The sequence below is a fragment of the Choloepus didactylus genome, chromosome 10 (assembly GCF_015220235.1).
Source record: "Choloepus didactylus isolate mChoDid1 chromosome 10, mChoDid1.pri, whole genome shotgun sequence".
Lineage (NCBI taxonomy): Eukaryota > Metazoa > Chordata > Mammalia > Pilosa > Megalonychidae > Choloepus > Choloepus didactylus.
Genome location: NC_051316.1, coordinates 24,750,245 through 24,762,286, shown reverse-complemented (window position 1 = coordinate 24,762,286; position 12,042 = coordinate 24,750,245). Strand labels below are relative to the sequence as shown.

Here is a 12,042-nt window from a genome sequence, read left to right as displayed (position 1 = left end):
GTCCCACAGCCCTTGAACCCCCCAGACTGAGGCTTTTGAGTGTGGATGCTGGAAGGATCTGGTAGAAATAGCATCATTGTCATAGTATCACAAATTAAAAATACAAAATCGACCATCGTCTGTTCTCCATCCATTCTTTGACAATAGCGTTTCCGGGGTTGTCCTTTCATCATGCCTGGAAGTGAGAAGCGTTGAAAATGTACCAAAGAAAAACAAAGGATTAATATTTGTCCTCTTTATAATTCATAGTTATAGAAAATGAATTTAAATGTGTTTTATTTTTAAATTGGAATGACAAATTTTATTGAAAATGGCCTTTTATTATATTGGTAAATGACGTCTATTACATATTCAGGAAGATTCTAGCAGTGCCTTCTGCAACTTCCCCTATGAAAATAATGGGCAGGGTGGTAGGATGGATAGATAGATAGGTAGACAGATAGATAGATAGATAAAGAGAAAAAGACATGTAGAAATAAATAAATAGATGTTGTTGCATTGTTCAAATTAAATACTTGGCTTTAAAGTCAGCCTTTAAATGGTTGTGGTTACTATACTGACAGATACACAATGTAACCTACAAGTAGAAACACTGAATGACAAGACTGGAAAGAACATTTAGACATTTCTTTTGTACAATTTTCTTAGCTCTAGGATTATAGAACTTCTTTCAGAATTTTATTTCAGGGTCGACTCTTATTGAATAAAACGTTATAAGTATTTAACTTAAATTATTCATATTCTAGATTGGGAGGTGTCTGCTCCTTAAGCTTGTATCCAGCTGATGTTATGACAGAGACATCCTTGAATGACAGGAGCTCACAAAAACAGAAATAAACACCTTTCCAGGTCTTTACTGATTGACTTGTGTGTGTGCTCTCTCTCTCTCTTTCAGGGCTTATCCATACGAGTTCAGAGAAGAGCTCCAGGCGTAGCCTAGGGGCCTCCCTGATCCTCTCTGTGCATGTGTCTTTGTGCATATGGCCCCAGGAATTCCCCTCTTTCTACAGATTCAAATGTCCTTTCTTCCCTAGGGAGCAGTTTTCCTCACCATTCTGGGCACTGTGCGTATGTCCTGCAGCCAGCAGTCCCTTGCTCCAGGCAGCACGATTTCATTGCTCTCCTAAGGTATTTTGCAGGAGAGCTCTGTGAGCTGCCTTCCACACACAGGGGAAGTTCTGGGGAGGCGACCCTGCCTTGAGTGTCATGGTCAGTCTCTCAGGCCACTGCCAAACAAATAGGACCAGACCTACATGCTCCCACTCTGTGCACGAGATGAGCGTTACTCTACTCCCTCTGGAACCAGCACCAGCGGCCACCACTGGGAGCATGAGATGGCTCAGTGCTGAGCTGTGAGGGGAGTGGGGAGCGGCCGGCCAGGATGCCAGGAGATCCTACGACTTTTAAGATGCCTTTTTTCTGATTCGGAGCTCACCCTTTTGCTGCAATACTCTAACTGTGTTCTGGAGCTTTGAAACAACTGTTCCCACTGGTGTTTGCTGGTTGCTCAGAGCTCTTGAGTGGGGATGGAGCCCTGAAGCTTCTTCTCACTCCATCATCTTGATTGAGGCAAGGCTTTCTGCTGCATGCCCTCCTCCCTTTTGACCAAGACAATTTCTGAAGTCCCTGAGTGTTCATTGTGCCCCTTTAAGAGAAGCCTACATTTCTGGCCACTGCTGTAACATTGCAATGACTCTCTGTGGAGGAATATAACTCCTTAACCCCTTGGCTTGTTGACATGCGACTCATTTTGGCCATGGGAATGTGATGTGCACTGCTTCTGAGCAGAAGCTTCGAGAGCCATAGCGAGATTCTGCCACATACTTTTTTTTCTCAACCCTGAGAGAAAGGCGGGTGCCTTGGTCAGCATGAATGAAACACTTGGAGCAGACAAAGTTGTTTTTGTTTTTTATGGAACTAAAATTAAATTTTAATTGTTATTCATTGAAAGTTGGAAGTATTTGCTTCCACAAAATAACCTAGTAAAAGCTAGATAACAAAAATTGTCTTGCTTATTGTACTGGAACACTTACTGTTCACTGGTTTGTTCTCCTGCTTCATACACTGTTGGATTTTTCTTTCAGTGGAAAACATGGTTAGTGAATGGCCAACAGTGAGGTGGGTGTCATGCTTCGGTTGTTAGCTGGTCAACAATTCAACCATGTGGTTAACCTCAGCTCCATCACATTAAGAAGAAATAGGTATTTCATCTTATTGATTCAAGAGACGGTGACTGCTTTAGGGGGACTGATATTATTCTTTAAAAACGATAGTACAGCAATAGCTCAAGTATACTGTGGCAAATTTCGGAAATATGGAGAAAATGTAAAATTGTAATAAAATGAAAACATCCACAATACTCATCCAAAAAATAAGGTTAATATTTAAGAATCTTCCATGCCAGTCTTTTTCCATGTATATAAGCACATAAACATTTTATGTAATATTTTTAAAATCTAACTTTCTTTTATATAGATTTGCATATTTCATTAATACGAAAATTGTTATTTTTACAGACTTTGACATATTTTTTCTAGTCTATCAAGATTATATTTTTATAAATTACAGCACACACATGTAAGGAAAAACATTTTATTTTTATAACAAATTATAAATTATAAATTAAATTAAATACTAATTCAAGCTTGAAATCTGCCCTATGCCATATAATTGGAAACTCTTTCTTATTTCGGGGTCCTTTGTGGTCAATTATGAAAATGTCATTCTATTGAGGTCCTAGGAATGGAAGAAAATATTGTGCTCCTTTCCCGTAGAATATTTGAACTGTCAACTCATTTTTTCTCTCAACCATTTTATTCTGGTTTCTTTATTTTCCTTTCCTTTTCCTTTTTCCTTTCTGTTTTCATACGTGTGCTTCTGTGACTTAACTGAATAATGAGAAGGTGAGAAACAATCCTGTACATGGGCATGCTGGCCGTAATATTCCCAACTGAACATAATTTTTGTGGCACATCAACAAGAATCAGGCCATCCCATGACAGCCCCTCTGCAACCACAGATTAACCCCTCTTCTTACTGACAGTGGGTGACACCTTCCTCCTAGGTAAAAATTACCAGGATACCAAATCATCTAATTACCTTCTTAGAATCACCCAGCACTAGCCCCCATCACTCATCATCTGACTTCCCAAATCTGCCTCCTGAGAGACCCTCCTGTCCTCCAGGTGCACTCTCCATCACCCCAGCCTGCAACAGTGACTTGAGCTGGCGACAGGTGACATCGTGGTGGCCTCTGGCAGGTGGACTTCCCAGTGGCTTACATCACACTGTTTGTGAGCACTTGCCCTGCTTATTGGCATCTGTAGGGTTTATAGGAATCTCTTTTAACCCATTTTTTTTTTATCCCCAGGAGATAGATTAAATGATGGGCAGTGGCATTCTGTGTCCTTATCTGCTAAAGGCAATCACCTGAGTGTGATGGTGGATGATGACATTGCTTCTGCTGCCCATTCCCTCCTGCTTAGGCAGATTGATTCGGGTGACACCTATTATTTGGGAGGTAAGTGAAAAGAACAGGCTATCTTGGCAATCAAACCATTTTTACTGTTGTAGGCTCCTGCTTTCTAAGGCAACTGGCATTTTTAAGTGAAAATTAATTCTAAAGGATGGTTTTTCTCTTTCAGTGATGTTCAGTGGGAATGCTGAGTGGCCAAAGATGATAAATCATGACCTAAAATGCCAGTCTACCAGGTGGCCTTATTTAAACATGAGTGTATTGGGCATGCTACAACACTTGTCCCAAACCATGACTGCGTCTTGTAATCATCTGGAAAGCTTTGAAAATGCTGATGCCCAGGCCCCACCTCCAGCGATTCTGATTTTCCTGATCCTGACTGAGGCCTGGGCATCAGGTTTTTCAATGCTCTCCAGGTGATTCTAATGTGCGGATGAGGTCATTGCTCTATATTTCTTGCCTTTATACATCTGTTCTGGGGAATATTCCCAATGCCAGATGATCCTTATAACCATTCCTTCAGATTTTTATGTGCTGATTTTATTACTGCATATGAATGGTCTTTTCTGTCTTGTTGGCTCCTCCTGAAGAATTTCTACTCAAAGTGTGATCCATGAACCAGCACTGTCAGCATTACCTGGAAGCTTCTTAGAAATGCAGATTCACCATCCACTACCTTCTGACCCAGGATCTGCATTATACCAAGATTCCCAAGTGCTCTGTAGCATTTTAAAGTTTGAGAAGCATTGTAGTCCCATTGTATGTTCAGAAGGGCACCATTTTATACAATGAGCAAGACATGAACTTACTGAGCCGTTTACAGTGCTGCTCATTGCTTAGTGATGCATTTTACCAAGACGCTACCAGGCCATCTCCCGTAGACCATAATAAATGGCACATTTGCCTGCTCAGTGGATCTTTGATTGAGTCCACCCAGAATACTTTAAGCCAGGGAGAGGGAGTTTCCGAGAACAATGAATTTCCATCTCTGGGGCATTTGAGTGGAAAAACTTTTCCACTAGAAGCTTAGAAGTGTCAATAGTAAGATTAATTTGCTAACCTTGGCTTGAGGTCCTTCTTGATATTATTTCTGTTTGTATTTTATAGTTGTTTCTTTCTTAAGTAAGTTTGGAATTATGGTGGAGACTGTTTGATGGCCCAGCAGAAAAGCATAAAATCCTTTCTAAGAATTGCCAGTAAGCCCACAAACCATGCATCAGGTTGTCTCATCTTTCAAGCCCCCTAAAGGAACCATTACTGTGAAAAGTGGGCTATTGCCAGCTACCTTAAAAGATCCGATTGCTTGCTTTCCTTGTTTTCTAAATTCTGTGCGTTTCTGACCCAGATAGTTTTTTCTAACCTTTGCCACTTATGATGGATTTTATCACTCTGCACGGGAACACATTCCTCAAAAGCTAAATAAAGAATTTATTCAAGAGCTATAATTTAAAAGGTAAAAGATTTTGAAGCTTTAAGGGGGATAGGAAGAAAAATCCTGCTATATTGTTTAATACCACAAAATAAAATCCACAGATGAAAATGTTTTTCAAGTCATAGAACTGTCTTTCATATTTTAACATTCTATGTGGTCAGAATGTACAATGCACAGCTACGTGACAGTAGGTACATTCCATAAATATAGACATGCTGATGTAATTAATAGGAATTGATTGTTACTGTGACACACATTATATGTGTACCTTTTTAAAATACTACCAGTTTTTAATAAAACAATATATACAGGCCACCTGCTCAGTTTACAAAATTAAACATCACAAAACTTACGAAGCTCCACTTGCTCCTCTGTGCATTCCGTCTCCTAGGTAAATATCCTGTATTTTTACTAACATTTCTTTGCTTTCCTTTATAAATTTACCACCTATGTAGGTAACTTTAAATATATGGTTTTGTGTTGCCTTGCTTTTAACTTTATAAATAGGATAATACTGCATGCATTCTTCCGTGTCTTGCTTATTTTGTTCCACATCAGCTTTTTGGATTCAGCCATATGACTATGAGTAGCTAAAGTTAATTAATTTTCACGGCTCTATGGTTTTCGATGTATATTGTACTGTTTTGTTTATCTACTCTTCTATCCCACTTGACTGCTGATGGGCATTTTGGTTGTGCCCAGTTTTGTTTTATTTTCTGTTATCGTTGCTATTAGAAAAATGTTGCTATAAATATTCTTGTGCAGAAGTTAAAAATCATCTTACAAGTGATATTTAAATTTTTCTTATGCATAACTCTTTATTGATTTTCCTAATTTGAATAGTCAATTTAGTGAAACAACAGCCACGAACTGTAATTTTTAGTGGCACATGGCAGTTGTTATGTTGAATGAATGCACAACAACCCACAGGGGTTACTTTGGTTGTGCACAAAGATCTAGCTTTTGATTCCACTAATGTCTGTGAGAGGACCCTGGAGATCTGTAGTCCAAATTCCAGTTCCTGAACACAGTGTAATGCATTGAAAAAGACATAAGAAGTCTTATGCATTTTTCATAACATTGAGTTGATGTCCAGGAAAACTGCCTTGTTACTATGGTTTCTAGTGAGAAATCATGTCACTAAGATGAGTGATATTACAGAGTTTATGTATGTATCCTGTGAGAGAATATGGTAACTTTTACTCATGACTGTTTTTCCTATTTATCTGTCACAATTGTGTATTAGTGAGAAGTGGCAAAAAATAGTGTCAGAACTTGCAATCATAGCACTTTATTCCTAATTAATGTATACATTTAGAAGGACCTATTTATGCATAGCTGCAAATTCCAAATGGATTCCTAAAGTGCAATTTCAGCCACTGATGGAAACTTAGTCAATTGTGCATCTTACATCAACACAACAGCATGTTTTTTTTCCCCAGAGAAAGCATATATGCTATTTTAAAAGTGTACACATATATTTCACAAAAACGATTGATTTATATCACATGAGCATGTAGATGTTTTTAGAATGTACCTAATCTCATTTAGCTGTGCATTGCACATTCTGAATATGTAGATGATTCCGTGACGTGATAAATTTATTTTCCATTCACCAGGCAAAAACAAACCAACAGACACAAAACCTACCAATTACTGATGTTAAATAAAAGGGTTGATATTATTTCTACTCAATGAAATCCAAGAGGGGAAGGTCTGGAACTAGTAACTGGTGGACATGGAGTTCTGGTCCTTGGTGGATTTATTATAATCGCAAGCTTATTTCATAGGGGTCTTTCCATCTCCATTGTCCATTAGACTCCCCAGCCCTGCTCTGGGAAAAATAGGGCAGCTCAGCATCAGCTTGAATGTAGGCTTCTACCTCCCAAACTCCAGTCAAGGTTATTTTATTCAGTCCCAAGAGTAGCTTGTGTAGGTGTTTCTATTTATTTATATTCTTAATTATTGTCCATGTGTGCCAGAATGTTTGATCTTGATCTGAAGATTAATTGTATCAATCCATGCTCTATGAGAGCATTTGGTCTAATAAGGTAAGACTCTCTAGGCCATCTAGGTGAAAGGTCACTTAAGAATATTTGATTTTTCAAGGAAACCAATGCCCCATGTCCTAAGAGACTCCATAACCAGTTCTCCTTCCCTTTACTGTTTATTTCTGTTTTGGGTTCAACTGTGAGTGTCCAACGAGCTCTCTTCAGTCAATAGGATTTTATTATGATTCTTTACTATAAAAGCATCCTTGCATGCCTCACTATTATAGTTACGATGACCATTTAAGCTTTGGTTTCAACCAGGACACTTTAGAGAATGAAAGGAGAAGGTAATAACTATGACAAGACAGCAGTCATAAGCCAGGCTGTTGGGCCATACAGAAGTCTGTATAATATTTTAGTCTGACTGTCCTTGCTTATTGCAAGAGGAATATGCCTATAAAACAGATCTTTCTTATATTAGCAGGACAGAACTGTATTGAGGTATCATTTTTGACTTCTCTGTGTTTTCTCAGTGAGCTTTTTTTTTTTTGGTGAAATCTTCTTTCTTGGCAGTCTTAGTGCCGTGTGTGGCGCACAGATATTTAGTACCTGCTTTTGAGAGTAGCTGAAAGTCCAGCTCTTTTAAATTCCCTTTTACAGAGTCTTTGTACTATTCAGTAGCACACTTGCATCACAGAATTATGTTCAGAATGCCCAGATCTTTCTGTGTGAAACATTATCAGGCTGGGGAACCTATGATAACATTATAATGAAGCCTCACATTTTTCTGTCATCCTCAGAAGAACTCTATCTTGCTCACTTCCTCGATACTAATGAATATGTTTCAATAATTTAGCAGTTATATTTTCTGTCTCAGATGAGGTCATTGATGAATGAATCTCTGCCATTTTACCATGTGGAACCTTGGGCAATTTTTCTTTACAGACAAATGAACTAATCTGCCTTGATCTTTTCTTGGCCTTTGGGATCCCTTGCTTCTTGAACCCCATACCACAACCAGAGAAGTGAAGTACTTTATAGCTTGACCTTTTCCCTTCTTAAAGCTCAACTTTAAGAAAGGTTTCCTTGTGACACTACTGAATTTTGTTTAGTTCTGTTTCTCATGGAAACAGATCATTCATTTTATTTTGGAATCATTTGAGGTCTGTGATGCAGAGTAAAGGGAGATTAACGGAAAGGGGATAATAGCTGTTCCACAAAAATATTTATTGACTTAAAGTCCCTCATTCCTTATCCTAATGTATTTCATTAATAAGTACCAGTTGTCTATAGTGATGTAATAATTTTCTTCTAAATATATCTAACCCTTCAGAATTAAAAAAAAAAAAATTGAACTGAGTGCATCAGCACATAAAATAAGAAAATGCTAAAGGAAAGCTTCAGAATTAAGCAGTTTTTATGATGTAATGTTAAATTTGAAATGTCAGAGTCTCTGTGAAGTTCATCAATGAGGTTTCAATGTGCTTAGCAATGGTTTTAAACGTGATGCAGGTCTTGCGTTGTTTTGAAATTTATTCGTTAGGAATATAAAATATAAAAGCCTCAGTCACTGAAAGAAAAGTAATAATAAAACATGCATATTTTATGAAAATTACTAGGTAGAAAACTAGCATGCATTATGCAGGAAAAAAGAAGAGACTAGAACTTCATTTCCTGTTCTTTGAAAGTGCATCAGTCATTTGACCACAAAAGAACAAGGAGAAATGAATGGAAAACACCTAATTACAATAAGTAAATCTTTTTTTTTTATTTAGAAAATCAGAACCTTATCAAATAACCTCAAACCCCAGGCTATAGATATTAACATAGCATAGGAATTTATTACCATTTCAATGATTGGAAAATACAAAGCAAAAAAAAAAAAAAAAAAAAAAAAGAAGAGTTGAAGAATTAAGACATTATATCCAAAATGTTAAAAAGAAAACATTACTTCTGGAAATGATATGTGAATGATAATTTTATGAAGCAAAGAATAAAACAAAATAGGAAAATTTCATATGAAGCAAACAGTTTACCTCAGTTTTTTTTGGAATTAAAATAAAATTAATTATTGAAGAACAATGTGCCTCTTTATATGTGCACATGAAAATAATGTACTAATTAAATGAGTGCCTGGGAATGTTATTCTACCTTGTTTTAGAATGGGTTCCTCAGGAGGCTGTTTCTGCATGGGAGATTTGCCTGCAGGTGGTTGATTGGCGAGTGTTCTTAGGCACAAGTGAGGGCAGCGGGGATGAACAGGTGGAGAAGTTGAGCTGCCCTGCAGTGGCAGGTGAGACCTCAGAGGACCCTCCAGGGGATCTGAAGCAGAGATGCTGTTTCAGCATGTCCCAGTTGAGGCAATGGGTCCAGGCCTCGGTACCCCTCCGTTGCATCATTGGATGCTGACTGTCTACAGGTGAGGGCAAGACCTTTTGGGAGTGAACTCCCTTCTGCTGGGAAAATTCCTAGAGAAGACCTCAGCCTTAGTCCTGGAAAGGCGGAGGTGGTGGGTGTGTTCTGGGCTGTATACAGCAATGTCCACTCTTTTCCCAAGCAGTTGCTTTCATACTAAAGCATTTTTACAAATAGTGCATCCTCTTTCCTGAACTCTCCCTTTCCTCTTTTGCATTGGTAACCTAATAACCAGAGATTCCTTTAGAGGGGAACTCGGTAGAGGGTGGGAAACCAACCAAGTCTGCTCTTCCCTGAGTGATATGGTTCTGGACCCCATATTGCTTTGATTTTGAATTCAAAGTCACGTCCTTGCTCATAATTGTTAGATGAGCATTGTCTTCTTGAGAAGCCCAGGGGGAGAAAATAAAACCACTATATAGGAATCGCAGTTTGCAATTTACATCAAACCAACTAATGGCTGCAGCATGATTATAAAAATTTAACTTTTAATACAGAAAATAATCAAATGCCCATTTCTTTTTTTTTCATGGAATAGTCTATGGTTCTTATTTTTGTATTCATTATTTGATATGCCATTATCATTGTGAGATACTTGATATTTTTTTTTGCATAGGTTTTAAGATGTTAATGTTGAAAAATAATGTGGAAAGATATTTGACTGAAGTGCCTAATATGCCCCACCACACTTGCACACAGACTAGATATTTAGCATAATTTTTAGTTGGGGAGGGTAACTGGATCAATTTTTAATTCAAAGTATTTTCCAAACATTTAAAATTAAGCAAGCCTTAAATATAAATTGCCTGTAATTTTTTACTGATTCTACTCTCGTATGCCCTTTAGTTTATCTCACTTACAAAGCATTATGCTCGAAGGAGTTGTTTCTTATATTTGCTTTAAAAAAAAAGAAATCAAGCTTTGCTTAAATGAAATGTGCAGTAATTCTAGCTGCAGGATTCCATGTCTTACCTCCCCTTATCTTTTCCTAAGCCTGGCTCCAGTTGTTATTTCATATTCTAACCATACCAACAACTTTTGCTCTTACCTCCCCTCTCCCAGCTGTGAGTACTGTAATCTTCCCTAATGGTTTAGGACATCTAAACCTCAGATTTCTATATATAGGGAAGCAGCTTCATAGAGTAAACATCATGCAGCATTTTTGCCATGATTTTTATCATAATTATTGATTTTATCCTATGGTTGTCTGTATATGCAGGCTGTCCCGACAACAGCTCTGGCTCTGGACTCCACGGCCCACCGTGGGGATTTCAGGGCTGCCTGAGGCTCATCTCCATTGGCGACAGAGCGGTGGATCTCATCTCAGTCCAGCAGGGGGCGCTGGGGAGCTTCAGCGATCTGCAGATAGACGCTTGTGGCATCACGGACAGGTAAGGCCCCGTCTCACCTTTATTTTGGCATGCCTGCTTTCAAGCTCTTGGTAGTAGATTAAAATCAAACGAATGGCTGAAAGAGTATTATCTACTTTCTCTCTTCCTTTTATTGATTCCATAGGAAACAGTTATATTCACACTGAAAATAAGATAATGCATCTTTCAACAATTGCTCTTTTCAAATGTGTGTTTAGAAGATACACTCTCATGAATTTTCTTTTTGTATGTCGGCAAGTCTTACAGAATCCTATTGATGCTGGTATAATTACTGATTAATCTAAATATTATATTTTTAAAATGTACCATTGAACAAAGCAGATTAGAATTTTCAAAAAACATAGTTGATCATTTAGCACCAGTTAGTCAAAGTTATACATGGTCAGCTGAATTCACCCCATGCTACCTCTTCTGCAGGGAATATGAAAAGTAACTCTTCCTTTGAGAAAGGCAGAGGCCTCAGCATTGCTGATGAAATAAATCCAATAATTGCAGAGAGGATCCTGTTACCATTATATTGAACACAATTCCAATTCATTGAAGAAGATAAGAAAAGCATAACTTTAAAACTACATAGTGTATGAAAATTTTTAAGCATTGAACTTTACCAGGTTATTTTGCCAGTCATGCTATTGAACTTTTTGTAATTCTGGCTAAGAAGAATGGCTTAGCCATAACAGGTTAAAAAAATCCAATTTCTGTACATGGTCTGCCTCACTTAGTATTTTCCCTGTGGGGAGTATGCAATTATGCTTCTGTTGAATATTGATCAGACTCTAAATCCTGAAAGTTGAGCCACTTTAGAGTCTATTCTTTGTAGAATACTTGGTGGAGTAAGTCTCTTCTAATTTAACAGAAATTGAAATTCCATGTCATGTCCAGTAAACTATAACTTGCAAATACTATTTAGCAATGGGTGAGAAAACCATAATCCCCCTATGTGAAATATTCACTCATAAGAACTTGATTTCTCATATTCATAATAGTTTGCCCACATTTTCACACTCCATTGATTTTCAGTGGTAAAAAATGACTCAAACAACATAGCCAAAAATCTTCAAAACTGATTTTCAGATTATAAATATTTTTGGCATAGAAACTGTGACCTCATCCATAACTTATAACCACAGCCAATTCTGGAAAACTGGATCTTGATCTTAAGAGGGAGTATAGAGATGTGCCTGTCCTATTCTCATGGAGCAGCCTTCTGGGGCCCAGGGAGGGTGGCTTGTCAGATCAGTCATAAGGTTCCCAGAAAATTATTTTAGTGCTTTGAGAATTTCCTTAAAAAGTATGATGTAATCACAATATTTCTCTTATATAAGGAACCCAGGTTGC

At 37.8% G+C, this 12,042-nt stretch overlaps 1 protein-coding gene across 1 annotated transcript in view; it reads left to right on the top strand.

The window, feature by feature from the left end:
- The window catches only part of LOC119504721 (contactin-associated protein-like 3), a 228,022-nt gene that overhangs the window by 108,057 nt on the left and 107,923 nt on the right, over nucleotides 1–12,042 (top strand). The window contains exons 9-10 of the mRNA XM_037797178.1: nucleotides 3,371–3,520; nucleotides 10,533–10,704. Of these exons, the coding sequence (XP_037653106.1) occupies nucleotides 3,371–3,520; nucleotides 10,533–10,704 (322 nt within the window). The remainder of the gene's footprint in view (nucleotides 1–3,370; nucleotides 3,521–10,532; nucleotides 10,705–12,042) is intronic.